The 26,799-nt window shown below is 44.0% G+C and overlaps 1 protein-coding gene across 2 annotated transcripts in view; it reads right to left on the minus strand.

Moving 5' to 3' along the window:
* Window positions 1–75: 75 nt before the first annotated feature.
* The window catches only part of Slc17a8 (solute carrier family 17 member 8), a 47,085-nt gene continuing 20,361 nt past the window's right edge, over window positions 76–26,799 (minus strand). The window contains exons 4-12 of one of the 2 annotated variants that reach the window (XM_036170107.1): window positions 26,528–26,642; window positions 25,222–25,309; window positions 16,659–16,745; window positions 16,198–16,337; window positions 15,125–15,274; window positions 13,714–13,846; window positions 5,763–5,873; window positions 2,125–2,252; window positions 76–420 (exon numbers count right to left, since the gene is read on the minus strand). In XM_036170107.1, coding sequence (XP_036026000.1) covers window positions 76–420; window positions 2,125–2,252; window positions 5,763–5,873; window positions 13,714–13,846; window positions 15,125–15,274; window positions 16,198–16,337; window positions 16,659–16,745; window positions 25,222–25,309; window positions 26,528–26,642 — 1,297 coding nt within the window. The remainder of the gene's footprint in view (window positions 421–2,124; window positions 2,253–5,762; window positions 5,874–13,713; window positions 13,847–15,124; window positions 15,275–16,197; window positions 16,338–16,658; window positions 16,746–25,221; window positions 25,310–26,527; window positions 26,643–26,799) is intronic. The other variant, XM_036170109.1, reaches the window with a different exon arrangement.

Consider the following 26,799-nt stretch of genomic DNA (forward strand, 5'->3'; position numbering starts at 1 on the left):
CCCCTGGCAAGCCGAGGTATGGGAAAGGCAATGGGCATGGATACTTCTGGTGGTAAGTGGAGGAGACGCTGGGCGCTAGGATGTTTCTGCGAAGTCTCCCTCTTCATTCTGGTAGGATAATGCCTCTTCCCCCTCAAAGGCAGCTTCTCTCTGTTGTCCCCACCCGCTCTTCTGGGCCTCGAAATTCTGGATGGTGGCTCCGTAGGACATCTTCTTTCTGGGACTTACAATAGCCTCATGGTTGAGCTCTGTCTCCTCGGCTAATTCATCTTGGTCAATGATTCCACATTTCTCCTCGGAGAGACTCTCCGGGTCAGCCCAGTCCTGTTTCTCCCCAGAAGCAAAGAGCCCGTAGAAGACGACACCGCTGTAGTGTACCAGGGCTGCTATGAGGAACACATTCTGCCATTCCTCCCGGGTCTAAGAAAGGAAATAGCCAATTACTGCTTTAAGCAGAAACAGAGGTTACCAGTGAGCCCTAGAGTCCTTTCCTGGGATGAAAGCATCCACTCCTCAAAGGCTACAGTGTGCTTCTGGGTAGACATATGATAGAGTCAACATCCAGAATCTATACCTAATTTAATGCTTGAAAATGAAAATGAAAGACTACAATGAATGCCAAGATAATGTGTGTGTGTGTGTGTGTGTGTGTGTGTGTGTGTGTGTGTGTGTGTGTAAAAAATACAGGTCACATGTAGTTGACGAGATGGCTCAGGGGGTTAAGTGCCCTGGATGTTCTTACAGAGGACCCAGGTTCAATACCTAGCACCCACATGGTGGCTCATGACTATCTGTAACCCCAGTTCCAGGGGATCTGATGCCTCTTCTGGCTTCCATGATATATGGTATACATATACACAAGCAGACAAAACACTCACTCACACAGAATAACTATAAATATATTTTTAAAGATAAAAATAAGTTTAAAAACTACAAAGGGCTGGGCGGCAGTGGCTCATGCCTTCAATCCCAGCACTCAGGAGGCAGAGGCAGGAGGATCTCTGTGAATTTGAGGCAAGCGGAGTCTATAGAGCAAGATTCAGGACAGGCACCAAAACTACACAGAGAAACCCTGTCTTGAAAAACAAAAAACAAACAAACAACAACAACAAAAAGGTTCAATAAAAACTAAGCGCTACACCCTTGAAGACTCAGGATTTATTGGCTATGTTTATGGGTGTTTGTCTATGCAACAACACAGGTGTGCCTGGTGCCCGTGGAGACCAGAAGAGGGCTTAGTGGTTAAGTGCCCTGGATATTCTTATAGGAGAGCCCAACTTCAATTCCCAGCACACAGAGGAGGCCCACAATCACCTACCTGTAATGCCAGATCTAGGGGATCTGATGCTGGAGCTACTGATGGTTGGGAGCCATGTGGGTACAGGGAAGAGAATCCCGGTCCCCTCAAAGAGCAGCTAGTGCACTGAGCCTCTGAATCATCTCTCCTGCCCCCTTGAGGGTTCTTTTTTTTTTAATTTAAATAACATTTTTTTCATTAACTTTACATACCGACCAAAGTTTCCCCTCCCTCCTCTTCTGTCTCCCCACACCACCACCTCCACTCCACCCCCCTCCCACAGACTCCATTCAGAGAGGGGCAGGTCTCCCATGGGCTTGCACAACGCATGACCCGTCACAGGACCTGGCTCCGCCCCTTGCACCAAGGCTGGGCAAGGTGCTTCTTAAGAAAGCCCATTAATGTCTTGTTCATTTTCTCCTAAACAAGGAGGGAAGCTGTAGCGCTGCTTTATGTGTGACAGGCTAAGTAGTGAGTGGACATGGGCTAACCCGTGTTAGTGCTTAGAATCGTAAACAGTCTTAAATAAAACCTCCATTCCGGGTTGGCTGCTTGAGTTTCTTCTTTGTGTCTCTAAACAATCTCTATGCCCTTTACTTCTTTCCTCCAGACATTTGCTTCTCAGCTTAGAAGATGTGGAGCTAGATAACAATTAGTCCTGGTGCCATCAATAAACAAGATGAGGAAGGGAGAAGAGAAGGAGGCGTTATCTGAGACTCAATGAAAGACAAGACACATACACACCGGGGTAGGGCACTGTGATCTCAAGTTTGTGCAGTCCTTCTACCCTGATGCTGTAGCCCCACAGCCACAAAGGAGATCATTACCTTGTGCTTGGTCATTGCACCAACAATGAGGGGACAGACCATTCCAGACAGGGTTCCCACTCCGTTAGAAATCCCCATGAGAATGCTGGCGTAGCGCGGAGCGATGTCCAGGTGGTTGACATTAAAACCTGCAGCAGAGCCAAAACCTCAGTGTCAGAGTGGAGAACGGAATTCCTAAGACCCTTGGGGAAATGTGTGGCTTACCCCAAAGCTCAACCATTTGATCTTCTCTAGTATGTGTTTAACAGATATTCTACCAAGAAGGCCGGACTAGACATTGCCAGGCTGTGCATGCACCAAGCCGGCCTGTCCATGTTGATTAGCGATGCTTCTACGGTGGTGAGAATTATAGAAAATGTACCCAGCAGATCTGGAACTCTAAAACCCCAAATCCTAACATCTAGAATGTATCCGTTCAATGTAAACAATCAAAAACAATAGAACAGAACCTTATCTTCCAATATGGCCTCTCCCAGTCCACCACAAAAAGTCCTAAAAGTCCTCCATAAATGAGTCTGCCTTAGTGGCCACATAATTTATTTTTTAAAAAATGACATTTCTAACTATTCATAATTATTCATATATTTATTTGCATAAATGTAGACAGGACTCTGAATAATTTACAAAGGATTTTCATGTTTCACATCTGTATGTTTGGGTTCACAGCTTATTTCCAACATGTAATCAAGTAGAGGAATAATATTGCTCTTTATCTGTAACAGATGGGGTGACATGACACGGGAGAAATACAGATGTGAACACCTGTGGGGAACAGCTGCACAATTCTAACCCCACAGTTCCATGGTGAGAACACACTATTCTAACCACACTGTTCCATGGTGAGAACACACTATTCTAACCACACAGTTCCATGGTGAGAACACACTATTCTAACCACACAGCTCCATGGTGAGAACCTCACTATTCTAACCACACAGTTCCATGGTGAGAACACACCATTCTAACCACACAGTTCCATGGTGAGAACACACCATTCTAACCACACAGTTCCATGGTGAGAACACACCATTCTAACCACACAACACTCATTGAGCTTCTGCTCTTCCAGGGCAGTGTCTCCCTGTCTCCCCCCCCCCACCCCCATTAAGTTCTTCTACCAGAGAGAATGTTGCTGGAAGCGGTGAATGACAAACAGCCCCTGCTGTTCCACTCTCAGGACAAAGGTGTGAATCAAAAGGAGGAGGAGCATGGCTAAGCGTTGAAAGAGCCAAACCCCCAGAACCAATTCCACTCGTACAGCCCAGTTCATTAGACCTCAGCTCTGGTAGCTCACCTGAGATTCTAATCTGGACTAAAGATTCAACTCTCTTGGCCCTCAGTTTCTCCATCTGTAAATTGGAGTGATCATTCTTAGAAAACTGTTGCAGGAATTAAAGTAAATAATCAGGGATGTTAAGTAATGGTAACTAGAAGTGAATGCCAAGTTCATGCTTTTCTACTTCTAAATGTTCTGATTTCACTTTTTGTTTATTTATTTAGAGATAGTGTCTTAAACTCACGCAGTTAACTATCTTCTTGCCTCAGCCTCCTGAGAATCTGGACTCACAGGCATACACCACGTCTAGCAACATGCATGGATGTAAGGTCTAGGCAGCTGTCTGTCCTGCTGACCACTGTCTTCCCTGCACTAGCCAAGTCTCTGGTCTATAGGAATCATTCAAACGCTCAGGTTTATTTGCCAGTTGAAGATGCCGAAAGTATAGCAAAGGATTGTGGGTGTTGCTCAGACATGCTTCTGCTTTGTTTCATTTTGTGTGGTACCTTTTACATATTAAATTTGTCCTTTGACAATTTTTAAAAAAAAAAACAGAGTTCAATTATTTTATTTCTAGTTATGTGTATGTGCGCGTGTGTGTGCACATGACCACAGATACCTGCAGAGGCCAGAAGAGGGCATCCAATCCCCTGAGCTGGAGTTACAGATGGTTGTGAGGCACCTGACATGGAGGCTGGGACCAGAGCTCAGGTGCTCTGGGAGAGCAGCAAGCACTGTTAACTGCTGAGCCATCTCTCCAGACCCACCCCATTCTTTGACAGTTTCATCCAGGTGTACAACGCACACTGCTTACTCTCACCTGCACCCCCATCTACCTCCGCACTTCTCTGCACACCTCTTTCTCACATTCCTGATTGTTTTGTTCTGTGACCTGCTGAGTTTAAACAGGCTGTCTGTTTGAACACAGGTTTGGAGCTGTGCACTGAAGCCTGCTGGGCTCAGCGGTGAATGTACAACAGAAAACGCTTCCCACTCTCCAAGAGTCTATCAGTATAGCTAATAGTTGAGGAACAAAGGGCAGGGCCCCATCAGCCCTTCACCCATTCATGACTGATGGGTGGTTTGGTTTTTAATTCTCTGTTCCGTGGGGGCAAAAAAAACCTCTTGAAAATAGATTTAAAAGAAAATTGTCATCTAATCTGGGTAATTTTTCTCAACTTACATTCCAGGAGAAATTTTTTAAAATGTGTTCTGTAATAAATACACCTTCTTGTTCAGCTCAAAGTACCAGACAACTGGAACACAAAACAGCTGCAACATTAGTTAATCTTGCTGTGGTTTGAATGTAATTAATACTTTATTAGAAAAGAAACTAGAGATAAGAGCCAATTAAGGTGATTGTTGAGTGTTCTGTTCTGATACAAAGCCAGCCTGGGCTTTCACATCCAGCTAAGGAGAATTTGAGGAAAGCTGTTTAGGCTTCTATCTACACACTGCTGATGTTCAGATGAGAAAATCACTGAGAAACTGGGACATTGATAGATTTTTTTGTAGCACATGAAAATATTACATGCAGTCTTGGAGGTAAGCAACTGAGGAAGACTGGAAATAGGAGACATGACCTTCCCTAGCAAAGAGCGTATCAATTGGTTGTCTAATACCAGCCAGCCATGAAAACATACATGCAGGTAGCATTATATGGACTGAACAGTTATATTATATAAGAATATATATATATATATATATACATACATATATACATACATATAATAAACATACATACTAATAACATCAAAACCCCCTAGGGTAGTTGTGAGAACAGCTGGTAGAGGGTTTTGAGCATCCTCAGCATCAAATCCATGCTTGATCACAGTAACCCCTATGATCATTATTATTATTATTATTCCTACTTGTTCTGAAAGATTTCCACCCCACCCTAGACCTACACATTCTTGTTTGGAAAATTAAAGCAATGAAGTAGACAGAAACTCATTGAAAACTATAGAAATCACCCTACAGGCTCCCAAATGTTTGTGACCACATGTCAAATGGCCTGGCCATTTGAGCTAAAGTTACCAATCCTTTAATGGGAAGTGAGTTTATCAGGTAGGGTGAACTGGGGGCATGCCTGGGATACATGCTTGGGCTCTGCTTATGCCTCAGGGAAATCGGCTGCACTTACGAATTTTCCCCTGATAGAGTTAGTAGGGACAGTCCCAGCTAGAGTGGGTTCTAAGCACATCCCTGGTGGATCTAACATCATCCCACTTGATGAAACTGCAACCCTGCTCCTTAGGAATCCCTGGGCTACTAAACAAAGGGGCTACAATTTCTTCTCTGCCTTCCTCCTAAGACTTAGTGAATCTACATACTCGATTCAGAAACCCAGAGGATGTTTTACCTGAAATGGCAAAGCCACTAAACCCTACAGCGAGCACCAGGAAGGAGATTGCCACTCCTTTGGTGTGGGAAAAGCCAACCACCAGAAGCAGGGTCGCCTCCATGCCGAAGCCTGCAACAGAAACAGAAGAACCATCATGTGTCTGTCCGTCTGCCAAGCTATCGACTTAGCATGTGAACCTAACCCATAATTCATGAACCTGAGTCTTTAGTGCATACATCCCAGCTCAGTATCTACAGTTTTCCCCAGTGTTCATGACTGTGTGACCATGCCATTGCCTAGGTGTTCTGGGAACTTTCTACCTTATCTTGGTGAACCTTGGGCAACAAATGGTTCTAGTAGGTTCAATGTTGGTCCCAGGATGAGAGCTGTGAGTAGTCAATCCTTGGGCAGTTGCTCCTGCCGCTCTGAATGCTGTATTACAGCCCACTAACTCCTTTAGTCCACATATGTTGTGGCATCCTCCATAAAAATAACAAGACAACACTCCTCTAATATTTTCTTCTAAAAACAGAAAACTATAATGATCATCTGAAATAAAAGGTCCTTAGTCAGGTGTGGTGGCTCAGGCCTGGAGACTGAGGCCAAGTTTAGAATGATCACAGATTTAAGGATAGCCTGGGCTATATCATGAATTTAAAGTCAAATGGTAAGACCCTGTTTCAATTTTTTAAAAAAATGGGACCAAGCAGAATTCAGTACTTAGAAGGCAAAGACAGGTAGAGCTCCGTGAGTTCAAGACCAGCCTGGTCTACAATAGTGAATGCCACGCCAGCCAAGGCTACATGGTAAGAGCCTATCTTGAAAGGAAGGGAGGAGGGAGGGAGGGAGGGAGGGAGGGAAGGAGGGAGGGAGGGAGGGAAGGAAGGAAGAAGGAAGGGAGGGAAGGAGGGAGAGAGGGAGGGAGGGAGGGAGAGAGGAAGGGAGGGAGGGAGAGAGGAAGGGAGGGAGGGAGGGAGGGAGGGAGGGAGGGAGGAAGGAAAGAGGGGGAGGGAAGGAGGAAACAAAGAGCAGAGAAGAGGAGAGGAGGGGAGAGGAGGGAAGGAGGGGAGAGGAGAGGAGGAGGGAAGGGGAGAGGAGGGGAGGGGAGGGGAGGGGAGGGGAGGGGGAGCAGGCTGATGATAGCCCAGTGGCAGAACGCTCACCTGCCATGCACAGGTCTCTAGGCTCCATCTCTAGTAGGGAAAGGGGAGGAGCAAATAAATGAATAAATGAAGCAAAGGGATGCCCCAGTAGTGCCAGGGAAGCATGAGTCAAAAACCTTCGATTTCGCTGGTTCACCGAGGCTTCAGGCCTGGGAAAAAGTGTGAGACGCTTGCACAGAGGTAGAGTAGGGGGACATGCTTTCTGTTCTTGTCATCCAGAATCTGATTCCAGCACAAGAAAAACGAGATGAGATATTGTAAAGACATGAATCCCCATCAGAGAGAGAGGGAGAAGGGGGGGGGGGAGAGAGGGAGGGAGGGAGGGAGGGAGAGAGGGAGGGAGGGAGGGAGGGAGGGAGGGGGTCATCTGACAGCAGACAGAGAGATGACATAGTACCACGTGCAGTACACAAAGTGTGGGAGGTAGTTAGAGTGGAGGCTTCACTCTGGAGACTAGCTGCGGAGTCCACATATCTCCGCGCGATGATCCTACGGTTACTTCCAGGGCAACATGACAAACCGAGTGTCTGTTCCTCTTGTTTCCACGCCTACGAACCCAAAGCAAACCACCCCCTCCCACGTCTTCCCCCCTCTCGGATTAGTCTCCAGCCTAGCCATGTTTAGGGCCTGGACGACGGAGTCAGAAAGCCTGACTTCAGATTCTGCCTCCAAACCGTGACTCACGGACCCTTGGACCAGCACTCGGGAGGCAGAGGCAGGCGGATCTTTGTGAGTTCGAGGCCAGCCTGGGCTACCAAGCGAGATCCAGGAAGGGCGCAAAGCTACACAGAGAAACCCTGTCTCGAAAAACCAAAAAAAAAAAAAAAAAAAACAAAACAAAACAAAAAAGAAAAGAAAAGAAAAAATAAATAAATAAAACGCAGAGCTAATCAGACAGCCTAAAGGAACGCTGGAAGAGGAAAGGAAGCTGGGAACGCAAGACACTGAAGTAGCACATGCGTGCACGCGTGGTCGCCAGACAGCAAAGCAGAAGCTCCAGAACCAACCGGGTGGTGGTGGCGCACGCCTGTAATCCCAGCACTCGGGAGGCAGAGGCAGGCGGATCTCTGTGAGTTCGAGGCCAGCCTGGTCTACAGAGTGAGTTCCAGGAAAGGCAGGCACCAAAGCTACACAGAGAAACCCTGTCTCGAAAAAAAAGAAAAAAGAAAAAAGAAAACCAGAAACCAGACGCATCAGAACCACCGCAGACACTCTTTAATCCTCAGTTTTCACGTACAATTACGTGTATTCAGCCTCGGAAGTTACCATCAAATCTTACCTCTGCTTTCTCCATCTCTGCCTTTGTCTTAATTCAGGGCTCTATCACCTGTCACCTGACTGGTGGCCTTCCCTCTTTGACGTCTTCCGACACATTTGCCGCACAGTCCTTCCTAAACCACGTGCTCAGTGGGACTCCGTGTTTGCCAAGGGCCCCACATCACCAGCACAGTCTAGTAACGGCCCTTCTTGCTCCTCTAGCTCCCTGTCGGCCAGCCTCGCCTCTGCTCCCCATCCTATCCTGAAGCAGCCTTCTGCTTAGCAGCAACAGAGCCCTCCAGCTGCCTCCCAACCCACAGCATCCTCAGCTCAGCCAGTAAAGCCGTCCTCTTCCTCTTTCTCCTCTCCCTTTGCTCTTATTTTCTAGAACGTATCAATAATGCTTTATAAATTTTTAATTTGCATTTTACCTCTCCTACAAAATTAAACATTTTTATGCATGCCAGACAATCTAGGTGGGCACTCTTGCTATGTAGCCTAGACTGATCTTATGCTCTTCTGCCTCCAACTCCTTAGTGCTAGGATTTATCAACACCCAGCTTACAAAACTGTACACTTTGGGGCATGTGTGTGTATGATTTGCGCATGGTATGCATGCACATCTTTATGTTTTCACGTGTCTGTGGTTACATACATGTTCACAGGCCTGTGGAGTCCAGAGGCTAATACTGGGTGCATTTCTAGATCACTGTCCACTTACTGAGGAAGGCTGTCTCACTGGACACAGAGCCCACAGTTCAGTTACTCTAGCTTGCCAACTTGCCTCAGGGATCCTCTGCCAAGCAGACATGCTTGCCCAACTATCTTTTATGTGAGTGATAGGGATATGAACTCTGCTCCTCACACTTCTGTGGCAAGAACTTTATCCACTAACCCATCTCCCCATCCTAAAACTACACTCTTAATATAGAACCAAGCTAGCATGTAATAGGCACTAAACAAATAACAATTAATTGGTGCCTAGGAAAGTTAATGGAATAAAAATACAGAATCGTATACTGGGCCTGTGGAAAAAAGCCATCAATGGTTTTATCCAACAGTGGACCCTACACAATGCAATAAGGCCTGCCACATAACACGTACCCACTGGTGCAAAGTGGCATGGATGTTATAGAGGCAACAAACCACTCCCTGATTGGAAGTGAGGCCTCTTCCATAAGAGGAAAGTTATGTCTGATTCTGTAAATCTGGTCAAAGCTCATCACTTAGGAGGTCAGAGGCCTTGGGGAGGAGCCCCTTACTGCTGCTTAGCTAAATGGACATTTTATGAGGCTGCATTCTTTCATGCTTATACCCATAGACTAGTGCTGATTTTTGTCAGAAAGGCTTTTTTTTTTTCAGCAGATCACTCCCCACCCACTCCAACACAAGGCTCAAAGAACATCACAAAAAAAGGGCACCAAAAATATGTTAGAGCTTGAGGAGGAGGAGAAAGGCTGTGAAACACTGTCTTCTGGACTTGTGACTATTGCACTCATAAATCAGGCACAGCTGAAGCTACTTGCAAAATATCTACACAAGATCAAGCCGGTCAACATTCCAACAGAAATGGGGGAGGAGAACTCCTAGCTGAAATTAATGACTTCTGGGAGAGGGGAAGTCATTTTTCTTCAAGAGTACAGTTGCTGGTAAGCTAGCCATGGTCCAGCAAATAACTCACACACATATGCATGTAAGCAGCCATAGTCACACTCTGTGGAAAATTTTAAAAAGACATAAAAGAAGGAAAGGAACATGTTAGTAAGAAGGAGAATTTCTGAGAAGTACATGATTAAAAGAGAGAATTAGGATGAAATTGATCAAAATACATTATACATATGTATGAAATTGTCCAAAAATAATTTTAAAACAAAATTATTTATATAGAGAGAGGAGAGAATGAAATACTGTTAATTGCTTTTCTAAATTCATGTGTTTTAATTTTCAAAGCTACGATAGAGAAGGCAAAACATTAGTATTTCTTTCAGTTGGAGATCTAAGGAGAACCACCTAAGAGTGAAAACATCATGCTTTTAAAACTGTAGATTTGTGAGTTAGAGAGACTGCTCAGTGGATATAGCACTTGCTGCACAGCACAGGAACCTGAGTTCAGATCCCCAGTAGCACCCACATGGAAGCCAGGTATGGCAGTGCACATCTGCAACCCCAGCACTGGGGGAGGGGATACAGCTGGATACCAATGGCTCCACCAGCTAGCTGGTCTAGCTAATCAGCGAGCTCTGGGTTCAGTGAAAGACCCTGTCTCCAAAATGTGTTAATGAGTGATAAAGACACCTAATATTGACCTCTGTCCTCTGTACATGGACACACACAAACATACCCCCCATACACACACACACACCATCTACACACAAATATTGGTGGGGGGGGAATTGAGCTTGGGATATAATAACTCAGGTGTAGATGCTTGCCTGGGGGTACATATGAGGGTGGGATTAAAACTCCAGTTCAGACATTAAGCCCTTCTGGTGAACAGTCTTAGAACTAGAGCTCTACATTTTCATGGCAAAAATGGGTTAGATCTGTTCCTTGGTTTAAATCAATTTCCTAGATGATTTTATGTTTACTCCTTCAGAATAGGGCATCTTACAGTAACAGTGAAGGTCCATTAAGGGAAACCTAATATGTTTCCTTGTGGTTAAGAGAATAGAATCTCTGGCCTGAGGGGAGGTGTAAAATTCCAGCTGAGCAGGTCAGACACCTGGCTAAGAGACCACCCCTCAGAAAGCTGGACCTACCTTAAGCTATGTTGAAAAAGTGGGAAGAATAATTATCCCTTTAATGAAGTAATATATTTTTTAAAAATATAAATATTTTTATTAATTCTTTAAGAATTTTATACAATGTATTTTGATTATATTCATCCCAACTCTTACTTTTAACTGCTCCAAAACCCATCCCTACCTTCCTACATCAACTCTGTGTTCTTTTTAGAAGTTTAATAACCGATGCTTTAATTTGTGCTGTCCTTATACTTCTAAATATGGAACCATCCACCTAAAACACGGTCAACCTACCCCAACCAACACCCTTAAAGAAAACTGACACTCCTCAATAACCAAAGGTAATGAGAGAGTTGAGATGCCAAAAACCTATTTCAGAATCCTGCATTGAAAAAGGGTCAGTGACCATGAGGAACTCTCACACAAGCAGATTATGAAGCAAGGAAATACATTCGGGACCTAGATGTAAAAGTTACCAAGGTGGATTATTAGCAATTTGGAAGGCATATTTTAAGACATGGAAGACATTTTCAGAGAGAAAATTGAGATTCTGAAGAAGAACCAAAGAGAAATGCTGGAAATGAATTAGCTGGTCAAATGAATAGCACAATGAGAAACATCATCAACAGACATGACCAAGCATAAGAAAAAAAGTCAGTGACAGAGGACAGAGTCAAGACAATAATACATCAGACACATGTCAGGAAACAAAACTAAATAAGCATAGTCAAAGTCCTCAAGAACTCTAAGATACATTCAGGAGACTGAACCGAAGGACCCACAAGGTAAAGGGAGTAGTTGAGATAAAGTTTAAAAAAAAAAAAAAAAGAATGGAAAATGTATTTGATAAATTTATAGCAGAATGGTTCCCAAATCTAGAGGAAAAGTAAGTATCTAAACACAAGAACTATCTATACCCTCAAACAGATATGGACAGAGAAGAACCTATCCACATCATGTCATAGGCAGATGTTAAAACTACAAAGCAAAGAAATAATATTTAAAACCATAAAGGAAGAGCTAGAGAGACAGCTCAGCAGTTGAGAGAACTGGCTGCTCTTCTAGAGGTCCTGAGTTCAATTCCCAGCACCCACATGGTGGCTCACAACCATCTGTAATGAGATCTGGCATGCAGGCCTACATAGAGACAGAACACTGTATATATAATAAATAAATAAAAATCTCTAAAAAAAAAAAAAAAAAAAGGAAATGTCAACTTGCCTACAAATGGAAGCTTATCAGAACATTAGATTTCTTGCCATCAAACCTAAAATCCAGGAGAGCATCAGATAATGTTCCAAGCCCTGAAAATAACTTACAACCAAGCTTGCTATATCCAGCAAAGCAATTTTAGTTGATAGAGAAATCTGAAGATACCAAGGTAAACACAAACATGGCAATATGACAATCATGTTAACATGTGGAAAACACTGAAAAGAATACTATACTCAGAAGAAGAAGAAGAAAATCTCATTTATTCATCTGTAGATTGGCCTACTCATGCTTCATGATCCAATCACTTCTCAAGGGTGCTGCAAGCTGGGGACCAGATCTTCAACACATCATCCTTTGAGGTCATTCATATCTAAACTCTTGATGACTGGTAGAGACTAGTGGGATAAAAAAAAGAATGTGAGCAGAACTCACAGTGAAGAGAATGTTAGTGAACAGCATCACAGACACAAGATATGTTCACATCTGTCCAGGATGATGATGAGCTGGTGAGGAATGAGACAGAGGAGTGAGATACCTGCTATTTTCTCAGCTTCCAGTTGCTGATGTAACAAATGGCCATAAGGCTAACAACTCAAGACAACATATATTATCACACAATTCTGTCAGTCAGGAGTCCTAAGTGGGCCATTCTGAGATAAAAGCAAGCTGTCAGCAAAGCTGTGTTCATTTTGAAGACTCTAGGGGTGAATCTGTTCCCGCCTCTGGCTTCTAGAGTCTGTTCTTGATTCTTAACCTGTAGCTGCATCCCTCTGCCCCAATTCTACCACCATGAACCTTGACCCACTGCTTCCTCTATTGAGAAAACTTGTACCTACCTTAGTGCATAGCACTGAAAGTGTTTGAGAGTGCACACTCTAAAAGCAAACTAGATGAGCTCAGAAAAAAAATGGAGAGGTTGAAAAGTGAATCGTTATAAACATTGTAGAGGTCCGTGACTAGTTTTGTTGACTTTTTATGTGATATCCTTTGTTTTACCCAAACATATATGTACACATAAGTTGAAGAAGAAGAGGAAGAAGAAGAAGAAGAAGAAGAAGAAGAAGAAGAAGAAGAAGAAGAAGAAGAAGAAGAAGAAGAAGAAGAAGGAGAAAGAGGAGGAGGAGAAGGAGAAGAAGAAGAAGGAGAAGAGGAAGAAGAAGAAAAGGAAGTAAACTATGTAAGCAAATAATAAGTGGAAGGATGTGTGGGAAAGATAAATAGCAAGCAGATACATAATCAGAATAGAAGGAAGAAGTGTTTCTTGGGTTTTAAGTGTGTCCTGATCCATCAGCCACCAACTAAGTTTTCCTAACCCCAGATTGTACTGGCTACATGGCCACATGGCAACATTGCAGGGATATGGCAGACAACACTCAGCTATCTACAAGGAAATGGACTCAGAGGTCTTTAAGATCCATTACAATGTCTAGGCTCAGCCTGACTGAGCCTGATGGAGCCCAGTCTCAGAAGCTACCCGGGCTTGAGTTGATTTAGTACTTGGATGGGAGACAATGGGCTGGCTCTAAAACTGGCTCTGCAATTCTGTTTGCTCTAATCTACAGAAACCACTTGAGCCCCTCAGCACGGTACCTCCACAATTCATAATCTTTCTGACAGCGGTTGTGGTTAAAATCTTCCTGCTTCTTAAATAATCCGCCAGTTGTCCTCCGATAGGCACCACAATGGTCATTACCATGTGTGGGACAGCTGACAAGAGACCCACCTAGAAAGAAAAGAAACAAAAACCCAACTTAAATTCCTCTGAGAGATCTTCACAAGTCCCTGCTCACCCCCAGTACACAGCCCCACAGCCATTACCAACTTTAACCATCTAATGTGGCATCTCAAGAGGTTTGAACTTCATAATCATTAAGAACGAATGAGGTGATGATCCTGTGTATGGACCAACTGTCTTCCCACCTAACTGAAAGTTCCATAGAGCCAGAGACAAGTCTTACTCATCACAAGCATCCTCCCCACCGCCGTGTCTAGAACAAGGCCCTAGTGGAGGAAAAACATACTTGATATCCACCATCACACGACTCTGCTGGTTCTTCCAGTCTCTGCTTGATAGCACCTGAACAAGTCAGACATCTACCTATGCAGCTCTTTCTCTTGACAAAAGGAAGCTTTATTGTTTTGTGATGATTATATTGTTTCACTATCAAAACCTCCCTGAAACATGGGCGACCTAATGATGATGGCTGGAGACACTGAAGGAACTTCTTTCTAAACTATCCCAAGCAACCATAACTGCTACATTTACCATTATGAAAAAAGGACTGGTCTGAAACATCAGCCTCAATGTTCTTTCTGCTACCCATTGAGCAGTTTGTTGCTTTTATTTATTTGGGGTAAGAGGTCCGGTCATAGCACACATTACTGAGGTCAGAGGACAACTTCCAGGAATTGATTCATTCTTTCTACCACCTGAGTCCTTGGGGACCAAACCCAAGTATTCAGACTTGACCATGAGTACCTTTACCTGCCGAGCCATCTCGCTAGCCCATGAGTAGTTTAGGAAGAGAAAAACCCACTCCATTAAATACTTTTACCTTTGAACTAATATTCAGTGCATTAGCTTCAGAAGCACCCTGAGTTTAGATAGAGGCACCGTCATTTAAACACAGATTAATACATCTTTAAATTTATTTATTTATTATGTATATAGCATGTATGACTGCAGGCCAGAAGAGGGCACCAGATCTCATTACAGATGGTTGTGAGCCACTATGTGGTTGCTGGGAATTGAACTCAGGACCTCTGGAAGAGCAGTCAGTGCTCTTAACCTCTGAGCCATCTCTCCAGCCCAGATTAATACATCTTTGATCCTTACTAAAAAGAAATTAAATAGTCAGACTGCTTGTCTGACCTCTGGGATGCTACGTGTTGCAGAACTTTGTGAATGATAGCCATTTTAATTATTTTATGATGTAAAGTTATTCTCGATTGAATCAAGATAGTTGAAGTTCAAGAGCATTGGAAGCATCTGTTTGTTTACCTTACTGATTGCAAATCCAAAGACCTCTTCAAAGTAAGCAGGCTGACTTATTAAGAGCAAATAGAAGGTCCAGCTTCTGCAGAAGTTGGCCACAATGATCGCGTAGACAGGCAAGGATGTGAAGAACCTTTTCCATGGTGTGTTGAATTTCTAGGGAGTGAAAAAAAGACCATGAGCTTTTGAGTGAAGACGCTGACATCTTAGTTCTGTAAGACGGTGTACAGAGCACTGAGGTCCTTGTGTTCACAGATAAGAACAGGGAAAACCAGAAATGTTAGGAACACAGGCTTGTTTCTTCAACAGAAGGGATGTGTATATCTGTTTTCCATCCAGAAGGCTGGGAGTGGATGTGATTAATAACCTGGTTATCTGTGCTATCTATAGGGACAGGCATCACCCAAATCTCCCGGACTACTATGCTTATCACAGACCCTCCCTCCCTAGACATTTACCTTAAGCATTGCTTCTCATTTAATAGAACCCATCCTTATGGAAGAAGAGGTCACATGTACTTTATAGCCTGGTGACCTCTACACTATCTATATGACTGAGACCATACCAGATCTGAGTCTCTTAAGCCAAAGAACCCATCTTCATGGTAGAGGTCACATGTACTTTGCAAAAGAGTTCCCATGTAATCATACCTTAAACTTTATTGTACACATGGTATTAAGATAATTATTCAGGAAGTGGTGATGGTGTCATGGGCCTATGAGGATGCTGGACTAAATTGTGCAAACAGGAAAATTGTATACTATGTGAATTACCTGCCAATAAAGATCTTATTTTTTAAAAAGATAATTGTTACCAGGAAACTTTTTTCCAAAATTGTACTGTACTTAAATATGTCTAAAACAAGCTGCCCAGTGTCAGACTCTAGAAGTTTGAACCAGCAATGTCTGGTTCAAAGTGCTGAACTGGATTTCCTTCTTGCCTTTTGTGGACCATTCCTCTGCCAGCCATAGTGTTTGCAGGGACCTCCCCACCACCACCCCTGCCCCAGAAGGTAACACAGTCATGGAGAGAAACACATGTGGGGATGAGAGTGGACTTCCCCTTCCATCTGCACTTACGCTCGGACTGGCCAAGTTGGCTCCTTCTCCTATGCTTGTCTCTATGTACGTCTTTTCCGCATTGGATATCGTCGGGTGAGCTGCTGGGCACTCATACGCCTGCAGCAGCCAAAATATGTACCAAATAATCCCGAACATACCTGCAGATAAAAGACAAGAGGCTCAGTGGTGCCGCCTCATTGGCTTCCATCTCTCTAGTTGCTCATTGTTCTGATAATATGTGTTCATTGAGAAGCATCTTGGTGGTTTTTATCTTGTTTGATTGAGACTTAAAGGAAGGCACTATTCTGCTTCTTTTAAATGCCAAGTTTAATATAAGTATTAAATTGATCACAAGCAGGCTTCCCAACTGTATAATGAGCTTCCCTTTGCATTTCTATTTTCACAGAGCAAACCCTTAACTATACCCTACTATAGTAAAATATATCTATCTGTGTCACCCCATGAAACCAATCACTCACCGTAAATGTAAAAGACAGAGGCCCAGCCAATGTACTGCACCAATACCCCAGCAAGGGGCATAGCCACCACTGCCCCAGCGTAGGAACCTGGAAGCAGAAAAGATTGAGGTTCACTGACCAATCATCGTCCAAGCCTGGTCAGCCCTGGCAGAGCGTGTGTGGTGAAGTCCGCGTCAGACAGCTCCAAGACAACAGTCAGGGGTTCCCAGGGAACATTACTGCTGTTGTTAGTGTGCAGGAGACTAAGGCCACATCTCTGCAACAGAGCTATACCCCAGCCTCTGAGCAGGCCTTAAAACAGAGTGTCCAGGAGAGGAACGTCTTCAGGATGATCTTTGTAACTTTACTGGGAGACACATCCAAGGAGAAGACAAAGTTTGCTTGGCCACCACAGTTTAGAATGCCACAAGCAAACAGAATCCGGAGATGAGAAAAGGATAAGAAAATGAATAAATTTAAAAATTTATAAATTAATAAAATTAAATAAAAAATTAATACAGCCAGGCATAGTGCTGGGTGCTAAAGATGGAAAGAACGGGAATGTGGAGCCTGTTTTCAGAGCTCCCAGGACCCCACCTAGATGCTTTCATAGCCTTTTCAAAAATAAAAGAACACACACACACACACACACACACACACACACACACACACACACACACACACCACTGAGGAAGATTCCAGGCTGCCAGGAGGACTTTTCTCTCCATCCACTTCCTAAATGGGTACATTTTAAAGATCATGTCTATTGAATAAAACTTACAGAAGACCAGTGTTTTAGATGATGGAGATTCTTACACTGGCCCCAACAGACCAGACTAAAAATCGAAATGGAGTCACTAGCTTCAGGGTTCTATATCACCAAGGCAAAGCCAAACTATCTATCAGATTTTTGTTTTAAGAAACCAGGAAAAATGACAGACTAGTTTCCACAGGTGTGACAACAGACTTCTGAGTATCTCTGCCTTGATCCTCATATTAAAGGGGTCACCTGATACTAACTGGTTACTTCTCTGTTACTTCTCTGCCCTACGGCAATGTACGGAAAATCACTGAAATAGCCAATCTGCTTCTTGTTCTTAGTTCCTGCCCCATGTCAGCCCTTCTGTGCCCATGAGCCAACCTCTCCTGCTTGTCCCTTTTGCAACAATCATTCTGTTTCATGGGTTGAAGTGCTGATGATTCCAGAAAAGAAAGCCAGCTGGGATCTTTAAACGTAGGCTTCAGTGATTTTCGTCCTTTGACATTTCTTACTTCGTGAATTCTGAACTGTGTGTGCTTGTATGAGGACGTCTGTCTTGCTGTGGGGACTGGAAGCGGTCGGTCATCTGGTCTCCCTGGATGTTGTAGGGAAACTAGAACCCCGCAAACTCAGTAAAGGAATTCCTCTCTGAAATCCTCCCCACCCCACAAAAAAGAAGCTTTTCCTTAAGAAAAGTGAGTAGCATGAAAGGAAAGTTCACTTCCTAAATCCAACACCAAGCAAGATCTTTAGGAAGTGGGTGATGCTCCAGGGAAATAGGAAAATACCGCTCCTGCCTAAACTGGACTTGATCTAAGACAGGGGCAGCCTGGGACCTGGCATGTGACTTCGAGATCTGAGGAGGTAGAAAGATTCCTTCAAAGATAAGATAGGAATGACAGGCTCCGCCTCTTGATGTTATCTACACTGTGGTGTCAGGCTGCTCTGTAAATGGAAATGGTCCCATTGATACCAACGGCCACTGCTTTTATTATGTACAGAATAACAAAGCACATGTTTTGAAACAGGCTATTTGGTAGCCTCGGTTAGGCTTTGAACTATTTACTGAGCTTCCTGCCTCCACCTACCAGTTGCTGGCTTTATAGGCTGTGTCACCACATCTGTCCCTAGGTGGTACCGGGATCATAACCCAGGTCTTCCTACAAACAGGAAAGCTCTCTCTCAAGTGAGCTACAACCCCAGCTCTAAGGCACATTGATTTTAAACCTCAGAATTCTTCACAGCAATAAAGCAAGCACTCCAGAACATACAATAGCAAAGAAACCTCTCTGCTTCCTTTCTTTCTCTCTATCTCCATCTTTCTCTGTTTCTTTCACTCTGTGTGTGTGGGGTGTGTGTGCATGTATGTGTGTGGGGGGGGGTGTGCAGAGTAGTCTTCTGCCCCAGGGAGCAGTAGGGTGAAGTCTGCATGATGCAAAGGTGTCCTTGAGACGGAGTCAGAAAGAATAAGCAGCTACTGCGCATGCTGTATGCTAAGTAGTGGGCCAAGCATCCTGAGCCCATAATTTTTATTCAGCTTCTTCCAAACTGATGAGGGAGACACAAATATTATCCCCCACTTTATGGGGCTGGAGAAATGTGAGTTGCCATTGGTGACAGGGGTGTAAGAACCCAGAGAAAGCCTTACTCTGTGGTTTTTATTTTCCCTTCTTTTTCTTTCCTTCCTTCTTTCTTTTCTTTTTTCTTTTTTCCTTCCTTCCTTCCTTCCTTTCTTTCCTTCCTTCCTTCCTTCTTTCTTTCTTTCTTTCTTTCTTTCTTTCTTTCTTTCTTTCTTTCTTTCTTTTCTTTGAGACAGGGTTTCCCTGTGTATCCCTGGCTGTCCTGGAACTCACCTGTAGCCCAGGCTGGCCTCAAACTCACAGAAATCCACCTGCCTCTGCCTCCCATATGTTGGGATTAAAGACGTGCGACACTACCGTCCTGCCTCTGTGGTTTTCTAGTCTTGCCTTCTTCACCATCAAATGCCAACAATCCTCTACTGTAAGAAGCATTCTTTCGGCCAGGCAGTGGTAGTGCATGTCTTTAATCCCAGCACTAGGGAGGCAGAGCCAGGTGGATCTCTGTGAATTTGAGGCCAGCCTGGTCTACAGAGTGAGATCCAGGACAGGCATCAAAACTAAACGAAGAAACCCCATCTCAAAAAAAAAAAACAAAAAAAGAAAGAAAGAAAGAAAGAAAGAAAGAAAGAAAGAAAGAAAGAAAGAAAGAAAGGAGCATTCTTTCATTGGAAAGACTGTAACTGACCCAAGCTGCCTTCCCTGTCTATCAAACTCTGCATCCTCTTCAGTCACAGCTCCACCACCTTCTTCTGCCCCTCACTTACAGCCCTTGGGCTCATTCCCAGTGAGCTCTCCAGCCCTCAGGCTACCCTAGAGAGCAGAGAGGACATTAGCACCATGTACTCACTGTGAGGATAGGTGAGGCCCTCAGGGAGCAGTGTGCCATGGAGAGGAGCCGAAGCCATGCAGGAGTCGAGGAACTCCTGAGTTCTGTTCTCACTAGCCATGTTAATTTCACTTCAACTCTTTCCCCCAGTTTCCTCAACGCTACAACAATGGCCATGACCTCGTGTTTTCTAGTCTCTCCAGTATCTTTTAAGACTAAGAATGGATTGACCTCAAGCTTAAGTTTCTTTTTGATGACATTTCCCCTCGACTGTTCTCTGAAAGAAAGCCACACCTTACCTGGGAAACATAATAAGGCCTGCAACCTTGACCAGGTATCCTTCCTTGAGTCGAACCATTTTTGAATCAGCCCTTTGAAGGCTATAAAGCCACTCTGAGAACGGGGAGCGGCTACTAGTCACTCTCATTTTGCTGGCAAATCAAAATGAAAGGTCTTGCCAATCAACTGTCATGGAAAATAAGGCCAAGGGTCACACCACCCACAGCGTGTGGGCAGTCTTACATCTTCTGGGGTTGGCTGCAACTTTTGTAGGGTGGAGATGCATGCTGGCAATCAAGAGGATAGACTAGAAGCTGAAGACCTCTCAGCGAGGCACTCTTTCAAACTAGATACAAAAAGGGGACATCGATACTATCTCCCACCAAACTTCCAGGGGGATAGTTTATGGCAACAATGATGACATAAAGGAGATAAGGAGACAATAAAAAAGAGAATTAATGGGGCTAGAGAGATAGATCAGTGGTTAATGTATTGGCTACTCTTCCAGAGAACCCTGGTTCTGTTTCTAGTACCTGCATGGCAGCTCACAGCCATCTATAACCCCAGTCTCAGGTAATCCATTGCCACCTCTGGGCCTCCATAGGTGCCAGGCATGCATGTGGCATATAAACATACACACAGACAAAACATCCATACACATAACATAAATCATTTTCAAAAAAAAAAAAAAATAAGGACATGGTATTAATAGAGAGGAAGGTTGATTTCTCCCCTTGGTAAAGAAGTTCAAATCAGCTTATTCTAGGAAAGGAATGATAGCTTGAAAGAATTGGGTAGACAGGACAGGTTAAGGCACCTGCCACCAAGCCTAAGGACCTGAGTTCAATCCCCTGGTCCCACACGGTAGAGGGAGAGAACATCTACTTATGCCTTGGCATGTGCACATACACATGTGCGCGCACGCACTCGCACACACACACACACACACACACACACACACACACACTCACACAAATAAATAAATAATAAACAAACAAACAAATGGATAAATAAATAATTTGAAAACCAGATCCAATTGCTTTGGTGTGCACCTTGTAATCACATCCCTAGGAAGGCAGAGGCAGGAGGGTTATGAGTTGGAGGCTGGAAGGCTAGCCTGGGCTACACAGCCGAACCCCATCTCACAAAACCCTCCACAGATCAAATTCCCACAGACAATTTGAATAGCTGTTTATGTACCCAACCATCCTCCTAACTGAAAAAGTCAGCTGCACTACGCAAGGAAATGCAAAGGAGACTTAAAGAGAAACAAAATGAACAGCTTTAAGACTTCTTTATGAATTAAAAAAAATCGCATACGTGGGGTCATGCTGATAGAATAATGGTTCACGGAGATGATGAAATGGGAATTCAGACATTTCACAAACCAGCTCTACAAAGAAAGGGGCTTTAGCTCCTTCCGTGAGGAACCTAAAATCCAATGGTTACCCAGACTGTAGCAGTAACTGGCATTCAGTGACCCAGTCTTCACTCAGTGGTTGAAAATGAACCCCAGGTCATGGGGAGGATGGGATGTTTTGCATCCTTTTAGAAAAAGAACCAGAGAGCAGGGCTTGGTGAGGCACCATGGGGTCCCAGATCTCTGCAGATGGACACAGAAGGATCAAGAATTCAAGGTCTTGTTGAAACTGAGAAGCTTTTGTAGAGCAAAGGACACAGTCAACAAGACAAAGCGATAGCCTACAGAATGGGAAAAGGTCTTCACCAACCCCACATCTGACAGAGGGCTGATATCCAGTATATATATAAAGAACTCAAGAAATTAGACATCAAAATGCCCAACAGTCCAATTAAGAAATGGGCTATAGAACTAAACAGAGAATTCTCAACAGAGGAAGTTCAAATGGCTGAAGACATTTAAGGAATTGCTCAACATCCCTAATTATCTGGGAAATGCAAATCAAAATGACTCTGAGATACCACCTTACACCTGTCAGAGTGGCTAAGATCAAAAACACAGAAGACAGCTTATGCTGGAGAGGATGTGGAGCAAGGGGAACTCTCCTCCACTGCTGGTGGGAATGCAAGCTTGTATAGCCACTATGGAAATCAATGTGGTGCTTACTTAGAAAATTGGGAATCCATCTCCCCTAAGACCCAGCTGTAGCACTCTTGGTCATATACCCAAGGAATGCTCAATCATACCACAAGGGCATTTGCTCAGCTATGTTCATATCAGCATTGTTTGTAATAGCCAGAACCTGGAAACAACCTAGATGCCCTTCAACTGAAGAATGGATAAAGAAAATATGGTACATATACACAATGGAGTACTACTCAGCAGAGAAAAACAATGATATCATGAGGTTTGCAGGCAAATGGATGGATCTAGAAAAAATTATCCTGAGTGAGGTAACTCAGACTCAGAAGGACAAACATGGTATGTACTCACTCATAGGAGAATACTAGATGTTAAAACAAAGATGACTAGACTGCTACACAACTCCAGGGAGGCTACCTAGAAAACGGGACCCTAGGAAAGACACAGGGATCACCCAATGACAGAGAAATGGATGAGACATGAACAACCTGGACAACAGTGGGAGTAATGAAGGGCAAGTTTTGAGGGAACAGAAAGCTAAGGGGAGCAGGAGATCCCAGCTGGATCAAGAACAGAAAGGGAGAACATGGAATGATAAATGAAGACCACATGAGAACAGGAATAGGCAGAGTGCTGGAGAGGTCCCCTTAAATCCACAATGATACATCCTCTGTAGACTGCTGGCAATGGTCGAGAGAAAGCCTGATCTGACCTAGTCTGGTGATCAGATGGCCAAACACCCTAACAGTTGAGCTGGAACTCTCATCCAATAACTGATGGAAGTGGATGCAGAGATCCTCAGCTAGGCCCCAGGTGGAGCTCCAGGAGTCCAATTGTCGAGAAATAGGAGGGACTGTAAGAGCGTGAATTGTTGAGCCCAAATTGGAAAAAGCACAGGGACAAATAGCCAAACGAATGGAAGCACATGAATTATGAACCAAAGGCTGTGGAGCCCCCAGCTGGATCAGGCCCTCTGAATAAGTGAGACAATTGAATAGCTTGAACTGTTCGGGAGGCATCCAGGCTGTGGGACCTGGACTGTCCTTAGTGCATGAGCTGGCTGTTTGAAACCTTGGGCTTACACAGGGACACTTTCCTCAGCCTGGAAGGAGGGGACTGGACCTGCCTGTACTGAATACACCAGGTTTAAATGAATCCCCAGGGGAATCTTGATCCTGGAGGACATGGGAATGGAGGGGAGGGGCTGGGGGGAAGGTCGCGGTGGGTGCGGGAGGGGGGAGGACAGGGGAACCCATGGCTGATGTGTACTTTTTAAAATTTAAATTAAAAAAAAAAAAAAAAGAATTCAAGGTCCGAAGGAGCTGTGAAACTCTGCCTCAAAAAATGGAGCAGGCCTGGGGAGATGACACAGAGGGCAAAGTACATGCTGCACAAACATGAGGATCGGAATTCAACACCCCCCCAAAAAAAACTCTTTGTAGAACTGGCATGGTGGTGAGCACCTGTAATCCCAGGGTTCCTGCACCAAGATGGGAGGCATAGGCAGGAGAGGCTGGAAGCCTGAAGTCCTGCTAACCTGGCATGCACAGTAACAAAACAAGAGACCCTCTCGAACACAAGGTGTAAGGTGAGGACTGACACCAGAGGTTTTTTTTTTTTGGGGGGGGGGTGCAGTGCGGGACGACTTTTGCATATGTACCATAGCATATGCTTGTGCACACGCATGAACGTACCCATGCACACACACACACCACCACCACCACCTCAACCAATGCCACCACCTACCCACATACATGCAAACAAAAAATAAAAACCAGTAGTTAAGAGTCAAAAAACCAGGGACTAGAGAGCTAGATCACTCAGCAATTAAAAGCACTCTCTTCCCTTGCAGAGGACCCAGGGTCATTCGGTTCCCACAACACACACATGGCTGCTAACAATCTTCAGTAACTCCAGTTCCAGGGGATCTGGTGCCCCTCTTGGGCCCAATCAGGCCCTGGGAACACATGTGGTTCACAGACATGTGCAGGCAAAACATTTATACAATAATATATTTTAACTCTTTTTTAAAAGAGTCAAAAATCAATTAGAAGTAAAAGTAAATAAAACTTTTACAAAACACTTCCAAAGAACATTTGAATAAAACATATTCTAAACATGATAATTATAACGGTAGCTTTTTTCATAGTAAATGATTCTTTCTAAGGCTGAAACCAGTTTCGGAAAAACTTACTTATTTTTATAACTGCCCTATAATGCAACAACAATGGTCTGTCTGTAGAAAAATAAGCCAGACATACCTAAGTTCTAATCCTGACTGCCCGGCCATATTGTAACTTCTGTGGACTAAGGTACTTTGACCTTCTTGGGCCCCTTCCTCTGTAAAAATAAATGTACTTTATAACTGTGTTGGTGGCGCTCATTTCTCTCACTGGTCAGTACTGAGATAAACCTGACAGGACACTGACTCCTCCCAGCCATGCTTAGGAGAGAACCTTGGTGATATAAAGTTCAGAGACCCAAGAAGTGAAGTCATGTCAGTACTTGGGGATCTCTGGTCTGCTTTCAGGTAAGATAAATGGACTCCACTTCATTTTTCATCTGGAATGCAATGCCCACAACTAAGTCTCTTGGTGACAATGTGCACATGACAGTAATGGGTAGTAAGGAAAGCTCCATATTGTGAGTCAAGCGGTCTTAGCTCAGCTCCATGACTGAAGATCATTGCAACCTTGAATAAGACCTTGTATTTTTGCTTCATTATGAAGGTGGGTTCAGAACTTGGTGATCCCATCTCTTCCACTTTAAAGTATTTTAATATATTCTTATCTATTTATTTTACGTGCATATGAGCGGCATACATAAGCCATGGCACAGGGTGGAGGTCAGAGGACAACCTGTGGACGCTGGTTCTCTCCTTCTACCCTATGGGTCCCAGGGACTGAACATTCCAGGACCTGGGACAGCTCAGTGAACTTTAGACCCAACACCAGCAACTATGTCACACATTCTGTCATGTGGGGAAAATAGGTTCTTTTGAAGATTCTGTGCAGACTTCTCAGTTGCTTGAAGCCAAAAAGCACTCCTGAGCCAACTTAGGATTCTAACACACTTACCACAAAAGGAAGTTGTGGCCAATCGGCTTCTCTCCAGGGGAGGCGCCCACTTGCTCCACATTCCATGGCAGGCTGGGTAGGTCACTCCCTGGCAGAAAGGTTAAACACGGGATGATTGAATTTTATTCCAACTCCTTTCTGTGCTTAGAATGTAAATGCCGATTCTTCACACAGCTACAATACAAAAATAGGATTTGTGTGCATTGCCAAATACAAAGCCTATGATGTTCCTCTCAAGTTTTTATGCTGAAATCTAATCCCCGGTGTGGTAATGTTTGAATATGAGCATTGGGAATAACATGGGCCCAAAAGTTCACATGAATAGCATTAGTGCCCTTAAAGGAGAGACCCTGGCAGCACTTTTACCTCCCCTGATGTAAGAACACAGAGATGACTATCAGTCTATGACCCAGGAAGCAGGCCCTCATCAGTCACTGAGCATGTTGGCAACACAGGTCTTGAACTTCCCATGCTCTAGAACCATGAGAAATAAACGCCTGCTGTCTGTGGTGCTGTGTTACTGACCCCAAAACAGATTTTAATTAGTTAAAGTATTTTTAAATTTAACTAAATTTGACTCATAACACCAATCTGGACATTCAAAAATATAGTTCAAATATTATTGTGGTGGAAAGTCAGAGAGATGTCATATCCGTATGTCATATTATTAAAGACTATGGGTGTAGAAAGTGACTTCCACAGTCAGCCAGTTGTCTCCTCATTTCTGGGCACAGAATCTGAGACCCAGATGCCTTAAGACCATGTTTTAGCCTTGGTCTTCGCAATTATGAATTTCATATTCTTTCTGCCACATCTGTAGTTATGAAGGTGCAGTGTATGTCCTTCCAACAGGACTAAAGTGGTATTGGAGATTCAGTAAACTCTCAATGAGGGTAACCGGGGACTGAGCACGAGGCTTTGCACATGCTAGACAAGCGTTCTATCACCAATATACCCTGAGCTACTTTTAAGACTTACTTTGCAACAGGGCCTCCCTAAGTTCCCCGGGAAAGCTTGAAACTTGAGATCCTCCTGCCTCACCCCCTTCAGTAACTGAGATTACAGGCCTGCACCGTGGAGCCTGACTACATTCTTAATTGCCGCTGGTAGACATATATCCCATATGTGATGTTTTACATCACAATGTACCCAGCACACCCAAGCTGTGGTTTCAAAAATGCAAAAAGGGGCTCCTAGAGAGAGCCTGAAAAGCTGAGAAAAGGGGTTTTCTTCAAGAGCTGAAAATTCTAAAATGCCATGCTTTCGCTGGCAAGGCTGAAAACCATAAAGAAAATGTATGTCCTACCTCCACCAGGCCCTGCAGAATCCTCACACACATGACACAGCCATAGTGCACCCTGGCTGCAGAAGGGATGAAAATGTTCAGAGCTGACGTCAGGAAGATGGCGGCTCCAAAGACCCTGGGGACCAAGGCACTATATTATTGGAGGATGGCGGTGGCTCCAGTACTTCCGTCAAACATCAGAAAACAGCTTAGAGGTTCATGAATAATCACGATGGAAATTAAAAGAAATTAATTCAAAGAAATAGGCAGTATACTAGAATCTGCTATGTCCC

The sequence above is a fragment of the Onychomys torridus genome, chromosome 20 (genome assembly GCF_903995425.1).
Source record: "Onychomys torridus chromosome 20, mOncTor1.1, whole genome shotgun sequence".
In the NCBI taxonomy this organism is placed as follows: Eukaryota; Metazoa; Chordata; class Mammalia; order Rodentia; family Cricetidae; genus Onychomys; species Onychomys torridus.